Below are 19,683 nucleotides of genomic sequence, written 5' to 3' on the forward strand. Positions count from 1 at the left end.
GAGGATGAATTGCTATGGAAGAACGTATGATGTTCAGCACCATCCAGCAACCCCTGCCCCCCCCACCCCACACCCTGACTGACGGTGCTGGAGGTGGAGTGAATGAACACGTCAACATTTGAGAGATGCAATGTTTTTTATATTTTTAGGATTGAATTTAACAAATGGTTCACCCTTATTTATGTCTTTCTCCCTGTATCTGCCTGTAGTCGTCTTCCTGTTTCCATCTCACTGTATCTGCCTCCCTGCATCTTCCCCTATCACTGTGTTTCTGTCTATCTAATATATCTGTAGTTGAATGTCTCAGCTTGTACCTCCCTGCCTCCCTCCCTCCATGTATCTCTCTGTATGTCCCTGTGCATCTCCAACTCCCTGTATATGTCTGTCTCTATCTTCCTGTACCTGCTGTCTGTCTTACTCTGCATCGTTTGGTCTCCTCGTCTGTCTCTATCTACCTAAATCTGTCCCCATCTCCCTGTATCCGTCTCATCTCTCCGTCTACCTGACGTCGACATTCACACTACTCGTCGATCGTTCCGATGAATGGTGTCGAACAGCTCCGAACACACCGATATTCACACATGACAGCTGTAACTCTGTTCTCCACTCTGCTTGACCGTGTATGGGCTTGCGCGGTCACGTGCTTGCAACCTCGACTCTCCATTCTACAGCGTTCTCCCGCAGGTCTGCGCCGTCGCGACACTGATTTGGATTTATTACGACGGCCCGCGGGAGACGATCAGCCAGCTGGGTCACGTCCAGCGGGGCCGCTCTGATAGAGATCGGATCAGACATGTCTGGATGCAGCAACTTGTAAAGACTCGGGTTCCACGAAGGCGTGAACACGGCCAGCTGCTAATGGTCGGAGCAAACTTAATGGCTCAAGCAAACCTGGATTGATTCGGCGGAAGTGCCAATGACGGCACGGGGTTATAGGGCTTAGAATTGATGTGTCGCAGGTTGAACACACTGTACCGAGGCTGGTTATTCTGTGTCGTTGGAGGATTCGCTATTTTGTACATCGATTTGTTTTTTTTTGTAGTGTCTGCCACTTTTTTAAGCAGAAAGCCATTATTTTAAAAGTTCTTTAAGCCTGAGAAATATTGCCTTTAAAGATTATCACTTTGCCATGCACCTCACGTTCATCATACTTTAGAGTTCCAAAAATGGACTCTTTTAAATTACATTTTGACGGAGGAGGTTAGGGCCAGGGCTGGCGACCACGGCCTGTCTGACTCATCGTTTCCTGCCACCGTTGGATCGGGGCTGAAGTGTCTAATGGGACTTCTGGGAACTGTAGTCACCACCAGACTGGCCCTTAGGCTCCGACCTTGTCTCTCCTGGTGTGTGGCACACACTATTTGGTTTACACAGCGTTTCCCAACCTTGGGGTCGCCTGATGTGCATATGATGTCAGGTGTGATTGCTGATTTGTAAGCTATATATTTTGTACAGATTGCTAGTAAACATACTTTACAGATTTGTTAGTAGTGCATGGTAAGGGTAAGGTGAGGCCCTACAAATGCACATATCAAACCCTCAACTCGTTTTTCAGGAATTATCCAGACAATGTTTGTCTGTATTTTTGGAGAGTTTTAGTGTTCTACAGTGGCCTCCTTGGTGGGCTGTGGCTGCCATAGCCAGACATATCCGCAAATACATTTTAGTGTGGAACCTCTCATTTAATTTTCGGTTCCCAATGGGACATATCAGGGGGGCGACCTAAGTTCCTCTGGATGCAATTAGAAAGACCTACCAATCAGTGGGTGCGACATGTGACCAGTGACACATCAGCTGAAGCCACCTTGGTTGTTTATGAAAACGCCTCAAAGGCTCACCCATAGGGTGCCCCTCTCATCATCATATCAAACCTCATGTTAGATATACGGGTGTGATGAGCTTGCAGATTTGTCTGGTTCCAAGGCCGCTATGGACTACCAACAGCCTTGAAGCCATTGGACCAATGGGCTTTAAAGGGGTGATATCATGCCACCAGGTGCAAGTGTGATTAGCCATTATAAGCCGTTTGAAAATCTGCCTTTCCCTGTGCCTTAGTGACATCATAAGTGTCCGCCTAGATGTATGATGGATAGATAAGCAACAGTGGCTTATCACACTCAAACCTGGTGGCATGATATCACCCCTTTAAAACTATTATTATGGGCCAATCAGGATGGAGTACAACATAAAAACCAATCATCAATTAGCCAATCCTGAACTCCAATACGGGGCTGTCACTGCCCTGTTCAATCACCTCAGACACCCATTGTTATTTACCTGTGCTATGGTGTCGAATCGCTATCCAGGGGTTCCGCGGCGAAATATCTCCAAAGTCTTGGATTTATTTTTTGAAGATTTTATCCTTTTATTGTAGAGTCTGTCAGGAATGTATGGGAGGGAGAGGGGAAGACATGCAGCAAAGGACCACGGGCAGAGTCCAACCCGCCTGCGGTAAGGAGTGGGCCTTAATAGTACGCGCTCTACCCGGCGAACCACCGGGGCACCCCAAAGTCTTTCATCCTGTCCCGAGCATAGAGCCCTGCCCACCGCAGCCGTTCTCAGCCAATCAGGTGCCGGGATTAGTCTTATCTCACCATCTCACCGCCGAAAGGTGTGTTTTGGCGGTGGCATCAAGCCAATCGCTTTGTGACATTTAGGGCATACAATGCATTAAACCGCCAACCAATAACATCCCTCTGACGGTCTGCCTCGCATTCCCAGTTTAATGAAAGAGGAGAAATCCCAAAGAGATTGTTTGTGTCGTGGAGGTGATGTCTCCGCTGGGGGAGTCAAAGTTAAGGCGGTAATTAGACGGGATTGGCTGAAAGGGCGACCCTACAGCGTTTGAACTCTGTTATCTACAGTCGCTTTAATCCTAGCCTGAATGGGGGGGGGGGGGGGGGGACCAACGAAGCCTTTACAGTAAACCTTTTAACACCTCACAGATGATTGTGTCATTTTCTTCAATCTTCTTTTAAAGTGCAAAGCCACTGATGTCCCCATGTGCCTGGAGCTCAAATATTTGCAATGGGTTTACTCCAAAAATCGTTTTGCCCGGAGGGTATTGGAATACTACATGGGATGTGGTGCACGTTTAAAAACAGATATACAATGTACACTAATGCATTGGTCATGTGTCCAAAAATAATTTAAAACAATATTATTTAATATAGATATTTTTGTGCAAAGCTTTTTAATGCCTCCAAATGTTAAAGAGTGGATGTGTTTAATTAACCTTTGTTGAGTGAAACTTTCAACTGTAAGGTTCAAAATTAACTAATTATTGCTCTTTTGTTGATAATAACTTTTATTGGAAACTTATGGTTGATTGAGATATTGGATAATGGTTAAAAAGGGTATATTTGGTTCAAAGCATATTATCGTTATATTTTCTGCAAAAAGTGAGCTCCCCCAACTTCTTTCCCTGAGTTGTAAAACATTTCTCGAAGCCCATTCTGTCACACAGAAGACAGTGGCCCTGCTAAATTCATAATTTAAAGTGGGCATTTGTTCCTTCCAATTGATGACACCTCTACTAAATCTTTAGCTCTCCCTCTAGGTCAAGTATTCCATCACCGTGCCAAAATAGACAGGTCATCTTCAGCGATGTCCCGCCCCCTCTGTCCTGTCCAATGAGCAGCCTGTCCTCTGCAGGCAGTGTGTGTCCTTGTCGCTGGATGCTGCTACTCTGCTGGGGACTTATGTGATCTGACTGTCAATGGCAGCTGCTACAGCACTCACAAAAGGAAAAGATAAGCTTACACGGCACTGAAGGGATGGAACCTGGCCAAAATGCAATGAATATATACTATAAGTTGTGTCCTTCAGCTACTTATCTTTTTTTATTTGTGGAAGAATTTTAACGACACAGTATGGGACTCTTGGATTTGTATAGAATGGTACATTTGCGAAGAAGAAATGACTGAATATATACAGTATGTAAATACCAGGAGAGAGTCAAAAGTGTAGCTAAACTAAGCTTAGAAGGGACTGTCAAATCTACAAGTAACGGTTTTCTGACCTATTGTGGAGCTGAAGGGTATTTGGGAACAGCTGCATCAGAATAAGGGGCTGTCAACGTGCAGATGGAACTTATTTAGCAAGAAAAAAAGTTTGTCATATTTTCCAACATTAAAACGCTATCATTACAGTCATTTTAATTCAGATGTTGACAGGAAGTGGTCACAGATGGCAAATTTATTGGACACATTGTTTACACTTTCAGAAGCCAAGGCCTCAGGTATTCAGACAATGTTCTATTTTATCCCTCTATTTTTCTACATTCCTCTGAGTTTCTATAATACAGATAGTATGGTGTCAACTACACACACACACACACACACACACACACACACACACAAACACACACAAACACACACAATCACACACACATACACACACACACGCACACAATTTAGAATGTATTAGTAGCTCAAATTCTTCACACAAATGTAAATCCTGATTTATCTTTCAGAGATGTCAGGGTATTTTGATAATGTTCTGTTTCACTTGCTACTTAATTGGCAGTAGGAAGGAAACACAAACACACAAACACACGCGCACGCACACACATACACACACACACTGTTGTACAAACTATATTGTTATACTGAATCAAGTTGACAAGTCTTCCGACACCAGATACTTGTACAGTCGCAAAAACACAATCAACGCTATGCAACACTTGCCAGGGGGAGGACAGCGCGCTCTAAGAGTATCGTATGTACAAAATGTTATGAGAGGTAATGCGAGAAGCAAGTGATCAAACCACCACAACACTCCATCAATGCAGCGACTGCAACAAACAAAAAACAACCCTTTTCTGACTTTCAATTTTGTAGGAGAAAAAATGGCATGCTTTAACTGTTTGCTGAGATGTTCCCAAAAGAAGACCTTTTACCAAGGTTTTTGTAGGAAACAATTGCCTGTTCTCCACTGCGTGTAATCCTTGTTTTGATAAGACTCTTAAGAAAATAACGTTTACTGAATGTTAGCTCTCTCTCCACTTTGTGTCATACTTTTCTTTCTGCTTGAGATGCCGTCCTTGGATATAATGGACTTTAATGATACAAAGTCTGAAGTGACAGGGTTAAATTGACACTACAACAGCAGTGTCCGAGAACTTAACAGCGACAAATTGTCTGTTCCATTCATGGAATTTTTTAAACAGCATTTCAATGTGCACAATGAACAATGAACGATGCAGTCAGAATCCATTTTTATCAATTTGAAGAGCATTCTTGTCTTCTATGTACTGTTTCCACACCAGATAACTGTGTTTCTTCACTCATGTACATCTTCACTAGGTCATCTCAAAACCAAGAGATGAGCAGTATTTTTTAATTTAGTTTCAGTTTTTTGGTTTGTATATTTATTTTGGCCCGACAAGCCTACACACACAAAAAGGCGGGCAAGATAAGTCGTACTTTTCCACTGTAGTTGTTAAAGGTTTCTTTTCTTTCTCAGTCTTCATAAAATTCTTCTGAAGATTTATGTGTTGTCCCCACGCCACAACAACACATAGAAGACCAAAAACCGCAGCAAAACAAGAAACAAAAATAAGAAAATAAGGAAATTCCTTGAAGGTAGATTACGATCTCGTCCACAACCGACCGCCACTTCCATCTTCCAAACGAACAAAAAACTTTGTATAGTGTCCGAACAGAAAAGTGAAAGGTGTTGCTTCTGTCCATCCGGCCAGGGGCCAGACTGTCCTCCTAGGGCCCGGGTTGGAGCCCTGGTGGAGGGTACAGGAAGGGCATGAAGGTGAGGACCACTGGAGGTAGCAACACAGGGAAGCGTGGGAGGGGGAGACCAGAAGAACTTCTGGGAACAGAGCGGGAATCTGCCAGCTCGTTTTGCTTTGAATTCTGCACGCAAAAGAACAGAAGAGCAAATCTATTAAAATATAACGAATACAGAAGTTGAGAGATACAGTGAGAGTTTTCGGAATTTATACATGTTTATCCACTGTTCAGTCTGTGACGGATCTCATGGCAACAGGGCTTTTCAAAGGTGTGCCTTGAAATATTTATGTTGTTGTCTCTTGGTATACAGGACAAGAAACTGTAAGGAATAAAATAAAATTTAAATTTGAGACATTTAAACCACACAATGGTTGAGAGCAGGGCAGTGCGTTCATCATCCTCCTCACTGCGTGTTTGTTGTCATTAATACCTTCCATAATTCCATAATACAAATTGAAGTTGCAATCAATCAGCAGAAAAACCAAACCACCCCTAGACAAACAGAAGTGATTGCTATTGTTGGTCCTTGTTTCGGCTCACACTCTATGGTGGCATCCATTTGAGCCAATTAGGAAGAGGGATGGTAATGACCAGCGTTTCAGGCCGAGTTGTTGGCTGTCCTCCACGTTTGTGTTTTGTGATAATGGAGGAACAATAGCGACCAAGTTGAGGGTGAACAAAAGAAAGCTAAATCAAAAGTAGAAGAGAATTAATATTCTTACCACACACAGAGCGGTGTCTGCTGTCGCGTTTGACTCCAGTTTTTGAGCCTGAAAGAGAGACAGATAAAGTTTAGACAGGCTGTTTGAATGTGAGTGTGTGTTCCGGAAATGACCACTGTTCTAATCTGTTGAATCCTAACAGTGTCTGTGCTCTGGGCTAGAGGAAGAGCGTTAAGGTTCACTGGATATAGGAGGCAGGATGGTGTCATTAGGGCATGAGTTTACTTGGGTTTGAACACTAATGTTCACAGGCCATAACCTCTACCTGCTGTTTAATGACCTGAATCTGAATTCACTGTCTGTTGCTTTGGCTATTGGAACTTTTCAAGTGACGTCCATTATGTGTTTATAGATCAGTGGTTCCCAGTGTCTTAGGTTGTTACATAGTTGAGACCCACAGGTTGGGAAACACTGATGAAGGGAGTGTGAGAATGAAAGGGATATCTCGAGGTGGTAACTCATGCTCCCATGCAGACCATCTTTGTTTGGCTTTCTGTTTGCCTTTTGTGTTTGTGTGTTTGTTTGGGTGAGAGGGGGAGAGAGAGAGATTAAGTGTTTATGACAGCTTCATAAATTAAATCCTTTTTTTTGTACACAAAACACACATGGACACACACACACACACACGCACTCACACACGGAACCCAGATAGCGAGATAGAAGGGGTGCATGATGAAATGGTAGCTGGGTAATGTAGTAAACACACCTCATATTGGTGGGGTTGGTCGGAGGAACAAATGATGAATAGCTCTATGGGAGGTCTTCTCTACGAAGGGAACCTTCCCACTGTGATAAATCATATTATCACTATAAAAAAAAATAACATGATAAATCACCTCACTTAGAAAACCCTCCGATATCATCTAATTTATTTATAATAATAAAGTGCTATGGTTTTTATCTCTGGGGAGTATCTTCAAGCGCCTGGACAGGTATTGGTATAGCCCAGAAACGTTGTGTAGACGGTATGGGTTGTTTTAATGTATCATATCTATTTAGAAATAAAGGGAAAGATGTGTTTAATTTTATAACTGGGATAAAAGTAAAAATAAATGAAAATTAAGAAGAGCAACCCTCTGAAATCTTTGGCCCGGAATTTGGGATTATTTTAGCCTGAAATAGCTAGACCTAGTCGCAGATGCTTGTTAGTCTGAAACCTCTCCGTTCTTTTTCTGATTTCCAAGGGGCGTTATCAACGGGCACTGACCAAAATGCCCCAGTACGTAATTGGATAGACAGACAACCAATCCGAGCAACGGAATGTGTGTCCCAACAGCGGCAGCCATCATGGTTGTCTTGGAAAATGGGTCTGTGTGTTAGGTGTGCTTGAAATCTGTCGTCACGGACTAGTTAATGACATGAAGGTTTACCTGCGTTTTGTCATGTTAAGTGGATACAAGGGCATTGGCATGCAACCTCTTCAAATGTAATAGACTATTACCTTGAACACAACTAGAGAGTTTTCTGGGTTTTAACCTTATTGGAAACATTTGGGATAAATGTTTTTTTCCCTGTTGAAAAACAGTCTTTTTTAATAAACTACGGGATGCTAACTATGTTGTTGATGCTCAGTTTTATGTGTAGGGACCCTAATCATGCTACTGAAGAGGTTTGGTGCTATTTTGCAATATTAGTGGTTAAAAAATGCCGATTTGGAAGCATTCGCAGTGCCCCTAACCAATAACATGGAAGACAAACATTGCACCGGGCAAACTCTATACTTGATTTTCAATGAAAAAAGTATCTTGGAGGGCTTATTTGATAGGAATACATGCCAAAACAAACACCGTAGGTTCAATTTTCGCTGGAATTACACTTTAAGTGAGATCACAAGTGGGAGTTTTCACCAAAGCTGTATGACGTAAGATAAAGTATCCCACAATACACAGCGATTTTAATGTTCATAAGATTCGTCAGACGGCCTTAGATAACACTTGTGACATAACATGTGACTGATACACATAATTCCCAAATCCCCCCTATTCCTTCTCTTGCTTGTTCCCTTAATAGTGTTCACTATTTAGGGATTAGGGAATCAGTGAGCAGGGAGTGAGAGCATTGGAGTGTGTATCATGGTGGATTGGGGTCAAGGGTTGCATTCCTGCTTGGGTTACGCCTGTAGCACTATTACGGTGGTCGCTGTCAATTAGCTTTGACATGACAGCTTCAGTGACACCAACTCCTCAACGAGGTATCCTCTTCCCAGCCGCGAGCAAAGACGCAGAGTATTAACCACTCCTCCACTGGAGCTGTCAGTAGACAAGACCGGGGCTTTAGACGTCTACTGTCTGGGCTAAACTGATCTCTTAAGATTTAAGGTTTGACATTTGAAGGGTGTCTTTGGCAGTGTGTGTTTGGATGATGGGTGGTTTAGGCAGCCTCACCTGGCTCAGACTGATTGAACTCGTGCTGGGTGAGGCTGCACACCTGTGGCACGTATCAGTAACCTTACAATAAACCGGCTGCCACATCACCACCCTGCCCTGTCTGGAGGAGCCCAATCAGAGACACTCCTAGGTGGAGTGTGGCATGGACCTTGCAATGGTGTAATTTAGCAGACAGCTTTTTTGACAATGTTATGACTTATAGGTGAGTCACAACAATCAAAGAATACAAAGGATATCGTCTCTGTATTGCTACAGAAAAAATACAGTCCTCCCGAAAGGACAAAAGGAAAACTGAGAAAAACAAGTGCAGAGTTGCAAAGCACCGATAGGAATGAGAACACAAGGATAGTAGAAATTATTTAACCATAACCCAGCCTCAATCTCAATTTAAATGTAGAATCCATCAGCCTAATTAAACTCTAACCTCCACTTTAGTGGGTTTCCGAATAAACTCTTTATCTAAAAATGACCTCCTTCCAACCTAAGCCTAACCTCAATCAGATCTCACCTTTTATCTCACCCAACATTTCAATTATTACATAACAGGAACCTTTAAATCAACCCCTCATCTTACCACACCAACTATACCCTCCTTCCTTTCCTCATGAAGCTCTTGTTGTCATTATGGATCTCTGCTCCTAACATTGGGATTCATTGGGACTCTTCTTATTGTTCCCACCTGCTGTACTGCTAGATAAGCACCTCCGACAGCTCTCTGTGGTTCTCCCCCCGTGGGGAGGACGGCTGCTCACTGGCCTTCTGCCTGTGTGGTCCACACAGACGTTGAGGCATTAGTTTGTACTTCCTCCCTTCTAAGGTCTGGCGAGGATGAAGCCATGTTTTACGCAGCATTTACTACACCTTTACCTCAAGATGTGTTTGATTTCAACCTTTGCTGTTTTTGTTTGTTTTTATGGGCCACTTTTCTCTGGTGTGTGTGTTTTTTTCTCTATCTCTAGATAGAGAATTGTAGCCCATATGCACCCCACGCCCTAAGTTTGACCCATGTCAGATTGCTCATCATTATGGAATCATTTCACTGCTCTTTTTGACCACTTTCCAATGTTGAGCCAGTTATTTGACATACCCACCGTACACACACGCATGCATCCTTATGAACGCTCCAAAGCTTTGTTTATACGCTGGGAAATAAACATTTAAATTCACTCCCTCTGCCAATACTCCAGCACTCGGATGTTTAGATGGCTGAGCTGAAACCATGGAGGTAGACGACTAATGATGTATTGATGAGATGAGACAAGAGAAGTGGATTTAAATGTTTGCTTTGCAGCGGATCAACAAAGTATCAGTGCATTTTGGGGCCACATGCGCAAGCATGGTGGGTACTTTTAAATAACCATAGCAACATGTGTTCATGTGGAGGGCAGGGGCTATAGTGTATTTGAAACTATATATATATATATATATATATATACACACATAGTATTAAGGAGTATTGCGGAGGTATAGACGAATGGGGGAGCATTTGGGGCTACATATGCACACACACACACACATAAATAAACACTCATAGCTAAGCACACAAATCTACACTCACACACCTACGCACAGACACGCCTACATCTACAAATTCTGCTTAAAGTTGATCAATCATCTCATCATATGCCACCTCTAACCTGTAGGTTGTCCTGTTGATACTGTAACCTGTAGGCTTGTCCTGTTGCTACTGTAACCTGTAGGCTAGTCATGTTGCTACTGTAACCTGTAGGTTGTCCTGTTGCTACTGTAACCTGTAGGCTTGTCCTGTTGATACTGTAACCTGTTGGCTTGTCCTGTTGCTACTGTAACCTGTAGGTTGTCCTGTTGTTACTGTAACCTGTAGGTTGTCCTGTTGTTACTGTAACCTGTAGGCTTTTCCTGTTGCTACTGTAACCTGTAGGCTAGTCCTGTTGCTACTGTAACCTGTAGGTTGTCCTGTTGTTACTGTAAACTGTAGGTTGTCCTGTTGCTACTGTAACCTGTAGGTTAGGGGAGAGCCGGGTCAATTGAAACACGGGACGATGGAAACATAGCGATTTCATCGAAAACCGCCTTTCATGTCAGTCTTTCATGTCAAATTTCGTCACTACGTTCTGCACACAAGACTGACCAACCCCGGGAAATTTTGTGTAATGACGTCATACCGTTCAAATGTTATCCCCGCAAACCTGTATTTGAGTGCGGAAAGTAAAACTCCTGCGGTAGTTTTTTTGTAATAAACAGTTGTGTTTTTTGTTTCATTACATAATAATATGACAATACAACAGATGAGTAAGTACTTAAACCTGTCCTAAAGTGTGCAATGTCAGAGTTTTGAAGTTAAGAGGCAAAAAAGGTTTAAGTGCCACTAGTCGCTGTCAGGATGATTGAAACACTTGTTTCAAATGTCCCGCACGTCACCATTTTGTTTTAAATAGATAACAGGATGTTCAACTGTGTATCCCTAAACATGACTTAGGACAGGGAAATTAATTAAATGAAAATGTAGTCGTCCAACTGGTATAAAAGAAGAAAGGTGAGTTTTAATCGAAATGTGCATCTTGACAATTACGCACAGGACAAAAATATTTTTGGACCTATTTATATCATGAGAAATGATGTGAAATTTTAGTAATGACAAGTACACTAGTATGTTGTCCGGTATGTTGCATAAAAACAAGAGTAAGGTCAATAGTTTCTGTTTAAAATATGCTGTTTCATTCGTCCCGCATATGTGTTTCAAGCGTCCCGACTAGGCAGGGCATTTGAAACAAATGTCAACTTACGTTCAAAGTTAAACAGCGCGATCATCTAACATATGTATTAAATTACACTTTTAACTAAGAGAATACACATGTGACTTGTTGATCACATGATGAAATTATTTGTATACGTAACGTCATCTTTGAAAAAGACGTTTAACTGAAAAGTGGCTCTCCCCTAGGTTGTCCTGTTGCTACTCTAACCTGTAGGCTTGTCCTCTTGCCACTGTAACCTGTAGGCTTGTCCTGTTGCTACTGTAACCTGTGGGCTTGTCCTCTTGCTACTGTAACCTGTAGGCTTGTCCTGTTGCTAACTCTAACCTGTAGACTTGTCTTGTTGCTAACTCTAACCTGTAGACTTGTCCTGTTGCTACTCTAACCTGTAGGCTTGTCCTGTTGCTAACTCTAACCTGTAGGGATCCACAGAAGCTGTAGAGTGCGTCAGCCTCCAGGCCCAGGGTGTTGTCGTTGGTCAGGGTGTCCAGGCCGTGGCCGGATGGGTCTTTGCCCCGCCGCGAGGTGCCGGGCTGGGCTGTGGTGGAGCGGAGAGGAGGCTGGGGCTGCCAGACTCCCACGTCGGTGCCGTTGCCGAAGGCCTGGATGGCGTTCCCTGAACAACATAAGAGAGATTCAAGAGTTTTTTATTTGTCCCATGCATACAAGTATACAGATAAATGAAGCAGTGACAGTGCAATAAAAGATAAAAATATAAAAGGTACAACGTGATTTAAATATATAGCAAAGCAGTCAGAAGCAGCCTGGATCAGTTAACCATCGGGGGGGTAGGCATAACTTGTATATCTCATTTGTTTGGCACCTATCGAAAGCAGATTGCAAAGAGCTTTACAACACAATAATAGGAAAATGTATGAATAACAAAATCAAATATACAAACAGCAGAACTACTCTAAATAATAGCCAGCAGCCTGGATGTGGTTGATGGTGGAACTAATTGATGACGGCCGAGGATAGTGATCAGCGATAGCAGTGGACATGGTCCGTTCCTACTGGGTACCTTTGACGGTGGAATTTATTAGACAGTGTTTGCATTTCATATTATTAGGTAATTTTTTTAGTTTATATTAATGATTAATATTCATGGTTCATGCTATTGGTCGATATTAGCAGATCATACCATTGATCGTGACATGAAAGCCATCCTCTCGATGTTTACTCAGTATTTTGCTGGGAAATGACGTAACTTAAAACTGCAATATGCAGTTTTTTCTCCCAGCACTACTGCCTACTCCGACAACAATGCCACCGCCAGTGGGATCTCCTTTGAAATCTCATCATTTCGGAAAGTGGTTTGAGTCTCATGATTCTTATATATTTGTTTGTCTAGCTGTTAATATGGATCCCAATGCATGAGAATTATGAGACTCAATCAAACACACATTGAATCAAAGCAAAATTCTCAGACACGAGCTGAAAAAGCAGATTTAATTTTCCCATCAAGGTGTGTGTCACGCTGACGGTAAGAGCAGGAGGGTGTTTGAAAGATGTCTGGAGGAGCAGATAGTTTGAAATGAAATGGTTTCAAAGTGGGCAACAAAAAGCCTCAGATGGACACATGGAGACGCCAGAGGAGAATGGGCTTGACCTTTCCCGTCATCTGTCGTTAATGAACCTGAATTCCCTAGCTTTTAGACCATTGAAAAGTGTCTTCTAATCCAACCTCACTGACTGCCATGGATAAAGGAATCCCTTTGTTTTTTTTCCGACTGATGGGACTCATTTTCTCAAAATTAATTTGATAAATATTAGACACAGACATCTCTTTGGTGTGGCAATGTGGCGGAGCGATGGTCAAATTGTGACCTTTTTGTGAGGATTAGAAGTGTAAAAAGGACCATCTATAAACAAATGCATTCTCCAGTTGGAAAACGTCTGCTCTCTGGCTTTGTTTGCCAGATCGACAGAATATTCAGATTTGAAAGCCAAGGTTTAAAGTAGAAATACATTTTATGCTTGCGCTTTTTGCCACTCTGGTCCCTCACTGTCCGTGCATGAGCATGTAGCAACAGTAAATCAGTAGGTCCTACAGTAAATCAGAAATTGCTCAATTAGTGATTTGTGTGATCAGGGAAGCAAATATATATCTTCCAGTTGCTCCAGTCTACTGCAAATACATCAAATACATCACATTAGCGACGGATGGCTGAGGCTGATCAATAGTCAACAAACAGCCATTTTATCAAGAGTAAATGATTACGGTATAGCACTGTTTAATCTAAAAGAGTTTACCAATAAGGTATGTGCTTTAAGGACAGCAATTTCTTTGTATACACAAATATTGTGTATGTTCTCTTCTCCAACATTTATGGTTCAATTTAGGTGTAAACCCTGAAAGTAGCAATGAATCGCATACTGACCTAATCAATGTTATTGTGTCCGGAAGACATTTTTAGTATTCAGGCTTAATGCAACAAAAAGCAGAAATGTAACAGAGATGTAGGCAGACTCTGAACCTATAGAAGTAATCCTGGCCTGAAGACAACTGCAGTTGTCATACTGAATGCGGTAAACAACAATCACGTCTGTGAGTAAACCATCTTGTCCCTTTACCCAGTTGTGATTTTATAGACTCTTTTCACAGAGGCATAGGCGTCTTTGTAGGATGAATGTTCTACGAAGAAGCCTTGGAAGTATGGGTCTGCTAGTTCTATATACCAGGGCAACGGGTAGTCGACTCAACCAGTGAAGGTAAGTCTTCTACCAGTGCGCACCGCTAGTAGACTCCACTAGTAAAGGCAAGTATTCTACCAGTGCACCGCTAGTAGACTCAACTAGTGAAGGCAAGTCTTTTACCCACGACCACTAGTAGACTCAACTAGTGTAGGCAAGTCTTCTACCACTAGGAAACTCAACTAGTGTAGGTAAGTCTTCTACCACTAGGAAACTCAACTAGTGAAGCTAAGTCTTCTACCACTAGGAAACTCAACTAGTGAAGGTAAGTCTTCTGCCACTAGTAGACTAAACTAGTGAAGGTAAGTCTTCTACCACTAGTAGACTCAACTAGTGAAGGCAAGTCTACCACTAGTAGACTCAACTAGTGAAGCTAAGTCTTCTACCACTAATAGACCCAGCAAGTGAAGGTAAGTCTTTAACCCGCTAGTGGACTCAACTAGTGAAGCTAAGTCTTCTACCACTAGTAGACTCAACAAGTGAAGGTACGTCTTTTACCCGCTAGTAGACTCAACTAGTGAAGGTAAGTCTTTTACCCACTAGTAAACTCAACTAGTGAAGTTAAGTCTTCTACCACTAGTAGACTCAACAAGTGAAGGTAAGTCTTCTACCACTAGTAGGCTCAACAAGTGAAGGTAAGTCTTCTAGCCGCTAGTGGATTCAACTAGTGAAGCTACGTCTTCGACCACTAGTAGCTTTACAAGTGAAGGTAAGTCTTCTACCCGCTCCATAAAAGAAGCAGAAAGAATAATCATGGTTATGAGCGACGGCCTTTTTTTTTTCAAAGCCGACCCCTCCTTCCGTTAAAAGATATTAAAGGACCACTAGCGTGGAGGTGAGGACGTAGTGAGAACACAGAGAGACTTACGCAGGCAGCGGTTGGTGGTGAACAGGTCGGAGAACTTGTCGCACTCGGCGCGGTTGTTCCCGCTGCTGGAGCAGTCGCACCAGGGGGAGGGGCTGAGGCCCAGGGCCCGCTGGTAGTTGGGGGTCATCACTGTACCTGGGGAGGGGGAGGGGAGAGGGGGGGTTAGATCTCTAGCTCAGGTGTTCCACACTTTTTTTTTGGGCATATTCATTGAAAAAATTGGAGGACCGGTAGTCAATTTTAATGCCTTCATTTTAGGATGCATCATTTTAATATAAACAAAGGAGGTTTTCCAAGATGGTTTATCTGTCATATTCACAACAATTAAAGCAACAGCCATGAAATGCTTGAGACTCAGGCTCAACAATACAATAATATAAAAACTACAATTTATAAGAGAAACACAAGAAAAGTCACCTGAGACTTAAATAAACACAATAGTAGTGCAAAGACAGTGCATTTACAGTGCTTGATAAAGAGTGGTTTAGTTGCAAGGGTTTAGTCCCGACCAGCTCCAGTCCGTGAACCGGGGGTTGGGAACTGCTGCTCTAGCACACCAAAAATGCGCTTTCCCTCCCCCGCCCAAGACGTTTACATTTCTCAACCTATTTAAATTACCTGATTTTATATTCTAATTAAATAATATTATATATTTTTTATAATATATATAAATCATAATTCAGGAAATCTACTTTACTCAACGTTGATCATAAAGCCTTGAATAAAAAATACACAAACGACTTGAAATTGGTTGTTATAGTGTTTTTATCCAGAAAAACTGCACCTCCTAGTTGTATTTATTTACAGGCCAGTCTTTGCCTCTCCGATATGGCGACAACATTGACAAATTATCCAAAGGAAAATGCTTTGTATAGGTCTATGGGGATGCCAGTTCCCATAATTAACGTAATGAGCCACACCTGTGTTCACCCCTACTACGACACCTCTGTGATAAAAGCCTATAGTCAAGTTACAGACACACCCCATTTCCCATGTTCCTTTGCTGGAGTCTAGTTCCACTGAACTAACAGTGAGTGAGGCATGGACGGAGAAGCTGAGTGTGAGTCCAGTCTTACCGATGAGCCCAGAGTAGGACAGGAGACAGTCTGCGTAGTTCTCCCTCAGACACCCCGACACAGAGTGGGCCTCTGGCTGGCAGTTACTGATGAAGTCAGCCAGTCTGGACCTGGAGCGACACACACACACACCCCTTTAACAATCTGGATGGTACGAAATATATTGATATTTGAACACTAATGCCTAAGAGCCTGTGAAACACAAAATAAGAGCTCAATGTGTAAACACTCAGACAGTTTTGATTGCACCTGGTTATTATTCAGGCCAATTAAATTGTAGCATTTTCTTTTTTCTTTACATCTTCAGTGCAGCAGTGCACAGTCTAATGTTGAAAATGAGCAATACACTAATAGTATACTACTATTCTAATATGCAATTCTCCTCTTTAAAATAGAGTCATCAACCAAGACCTACACTACCTACACAGATTGTGTGCGTGTGTGTGTGTTTGTGTGTGTGTGTGTGTGTGTGTGTATGTGTGTGTGTGTGTGTGTGGGTGTGGTGGTCGGGGTGTGTGTGTGTCTGGTGTGCATGCGTGTGTGTGTGGGTGTAGGGTTGTGCGTGTTTGTGTGTGTGTGTGCGTGCATGCGTGTGTGTGTGTGCATGCGTATGCGTACCTGCAGATGTAGTTGGTCTTACAGGCGTTCTGCAGGGACATGTGTGCGTGTGCGCCTGTGTTTGTGTTTGCGTGCGTACCTGCAGATGTAGTTGGTCTTGCAGGCGTTCTGCAGGGACATACAGTTGGGCTTGTCGCGGTCCTCATAGGAGCAGATGGGGACGATGGTCTGGCGCCGGCGCTCCTCGCATGCTGATTGGTCGCCTGCCGGGCATGAGCAGTACAACATGCCGTAGCTGTGCTTGGCCGGTACCTGGAGGGGGGGGGGAGGACGAGGGGGAGATACAGGGAGGGGAGGATGGATAAGAGGAGGTGGAAGGAAAGAGAGAGAAAGGAAAGGGGATGAGATTGTTGGAGGAAAACAAAGGGGAGGGAGAGAGAAGATAAGGTGAGAGTGGGAAGGTGAGAAATAAGTAGAATTAGTAGAGATTCTGGACAGGACATAAGTGAAGTGTTGGATTGGTGCTGTACAGTACAATATATCAGCCAGAACATACTGAGTGACATGTGATTTTAGACCTTCCTATCTACACTATCTGACATGTTAATCATGTCATTGGGGTTACTTGGGGTCTGGTCATGCGGTCTGTGTCAACCAATGGCAGGAGATTTCAGTGTGAACAGGATGAAATGTCAAGCTCTTCTAAATTCAGCCTTCATTTTATTCACTCTTCTGCCAAATGGCTTAATGCAATACAATTTAGAAAAGAAAAATGCATGAGCACCAACCTCTTGCTTTGAAAAGTTTTGAATTGAGAGAAAAGGAGGTCAAAGAGAGAGTTTTAAGCCCCTTCAAGAAGTTATGATTTACTAATATTTACAAGCTATTTTTGTGCTTTGTCACCGAGCTGTCACACGGCCGTTTGTATTGAGGAGAAAATGAGACGTAGCGATCTATGAGAAAATCCGTTAGCAAGACAAGCTATCAGTATCTGGGAAAATTGTTGCTCTTTTGTCACTTTCCGTCTCTCGGGCATAAATTGCTCTGTCAGTGCTGACAAGCGTTGGAATTATATAAAAAGAGTGTTTATTCACAACATGGTCTTATTTGTTTACGTCACGTGAAATAAAATCCATCACTGTGACATTGATGCATACGGGTGAGCGGTCTTGAAACGCTGTGCTTGCTTTAAGTGGCGGATAACAATTTATCACAAAAAAAAGCAACAAAAAAGTAAAAATTGGTTTCCATATTTATCTGTCGGAGAGTTTGACATCCATCAAAATCTGGGCCGCACTTTAATAAAATCGGTCGTATTTTTCATCATCTCAATATATTTCCCGAATGCAAAAGCATTTGGGTAATCTCTTCTAATGTATTCATTAATGTCTTTTGAGATGGCTTCGGCCTGAGCTGTTTTCGAGTTACACGATTTGTCAAGGAGTCAACGGATTATTATGGGATGACTGCTTAAAAACTAAGTGAGGTGACTTCTGTGATATGAGGCATTTTCTCTTAAGTAATCATTGGTATTGTTGTGAGAGTGGTCCTACTGAGGGCCGATTTATATAAATTCTATGTTTGAGTGAGAGAGAGAGAGAGCGACAGAGAGCGAGAAAGAGAGAGAGAGAGCGATAGAGAGAGATAGGGAGAGCGAGAGAGAGAGCGTTAGAGAGAGAGAGAGAGCGGGGACAGTGATAGAGAGATACAGCGATAGAGTGAGAGCAATAGAGAGACACCCAGACGCAGCCGTAAGTAACGGGCCGTGAAACAGCGGTGCGGGCGGTGATTACCTTGTCAAAGAACTGTCGCAGGGCCTTGTGGCACTTGCGCTTGTTGCAGACCTCGGACACGGAGATGCGGCTGGTGCAGGGGTTGATGTACGCCGAGCGGTAACGCTTGCACGTGTCGTTAAGATTGCAGGCCTTTGCCGCACTCAGGCAGCTGTTCTCCTTGGCCGAGGCCGGCTCGCCTGGGGGGGGTGGAGGGAGGGAGGTGATGAAGAGTGATGGATGGAGGAGACGGAGAGAGGGGAGTGAGAAGGAGCGATAGATGGATTGGTGGAGGAGGAGAGATGGGGAGGGGTGGCGGTGAAGAGAGGTTGGGCATGGAGGGAGGGATGGATAGGAAAAGAGGGAGACAGTGAGGGGGGGAAGAGGAAGAATGAGGGATGGAGAGAGGGATGATGAGAGGGAGATGAGGAGGCAGCGAGAAAGGGAGGTCAATAGAGAGTAATTAGAGGGTATAGAGGGGTGAGGGAGAGGGAGAGGGATGAGGGAGGTATGTGAGGGATGTGGAGGGAAGAAAGAGAGGAGGGGAGGGGGATGGAGAAAGGGAGGGAGATGAGAATAGTAAAGTGACTTTTGAAGTGTCACTTTGAACAGCTGGTAAATACTGCTGTTTCCTCGTACCTCCAAGGTACAAAGAGGGTTGTTATTAGGAACCGGCGTCCACACAACACAACCTAAAAGTATCGGCTGACAGACTGAAACGCTTGTTTACTTTGAAAAACCATTGTCAGAGACTTTGGTAATGCCTCTGGAAACACACACACACACACCCACACACACACACACACATACACACTCATTCAGTTTTCCATTGGGGGAGACGGGCTGAATTTCTTTTTTTTCAGACCTTTCGCACCCTTTCAGCTTTGTCTGGTTAGACGGGAGGTCTGTGAGCTGTGTCTCGTGTTTAAATCAATGGGACACATTTTGGGTTTTTATTTTCCCCCCTAAAAGCACCAGCTGTTCTTGAAAGACGCAAAAATCCCATTTCTGAGTTTTACTGATGTTTCTTCAGGCGACAAAATCGTGGTTAAAAATAATAAAAAAAGCAGCTGTTTAAAGCGGCGTCGATAGTATAAAGTCCCCGAAGAACCCAATTTTTTTTT

The 19,683-nt window shown here is 43.1% G+C and overlaps 1 protein-coding gene across 1 annotated transcript in view; it reads right to left on the reverse strand.

Annotated features, from left to right (window-relative positions):
* Positions 1–5,717: 5,717 nt before the first annotated feature.
* gfra1b (gdnf family receptor alpha 1b) overlaps positions 5,718–19,683 on the reverse strand; it is a gene marked incomplete at both ends in the record, with an annotated part of 29,002 nt that continues 15,036 nt past the window's right edge. The window contains 7 exons of the mRNA XM_079756423.1: positions 5,718–5,870; positions 6,470–6,517; positions 12,008–12,207; positions 15,154–15,288; positions 16,230–16,339; positions 16,927–17,099; positions 18,581–18,759. Of these exons, the coding sequence (XP_079612549.1) occupies positions 5,718–5,870; positions 6,470–6,517; positions 12,008–12,207; positions 15,154–15,288; positions 16,230–16,339; positions 16,927–17,099; positions 18,581–18,759 (998 nt within the window). The remainder of the gene's footprint in view (positions 5,871–6,469; positions 6,518–12,007; positions 12,208–15,153; positions 15,289–16,229; positions 16,340–16,926; positions 17,100–18,580; positions 18,760–19,683) is intronic.

The sequence above is a fragment of the Pollachius pollachius genome (assembly GCF_949987615.1).
Source record: "Pollachius pollachius genome assembly, chromosome: 19".
Taxonomy (NCBI): Eukaryota; Metazoa; Chordata; class Actinopteri; order Gadiformes; family Gadidae; genus Pollachius; species Pollachius pollachius.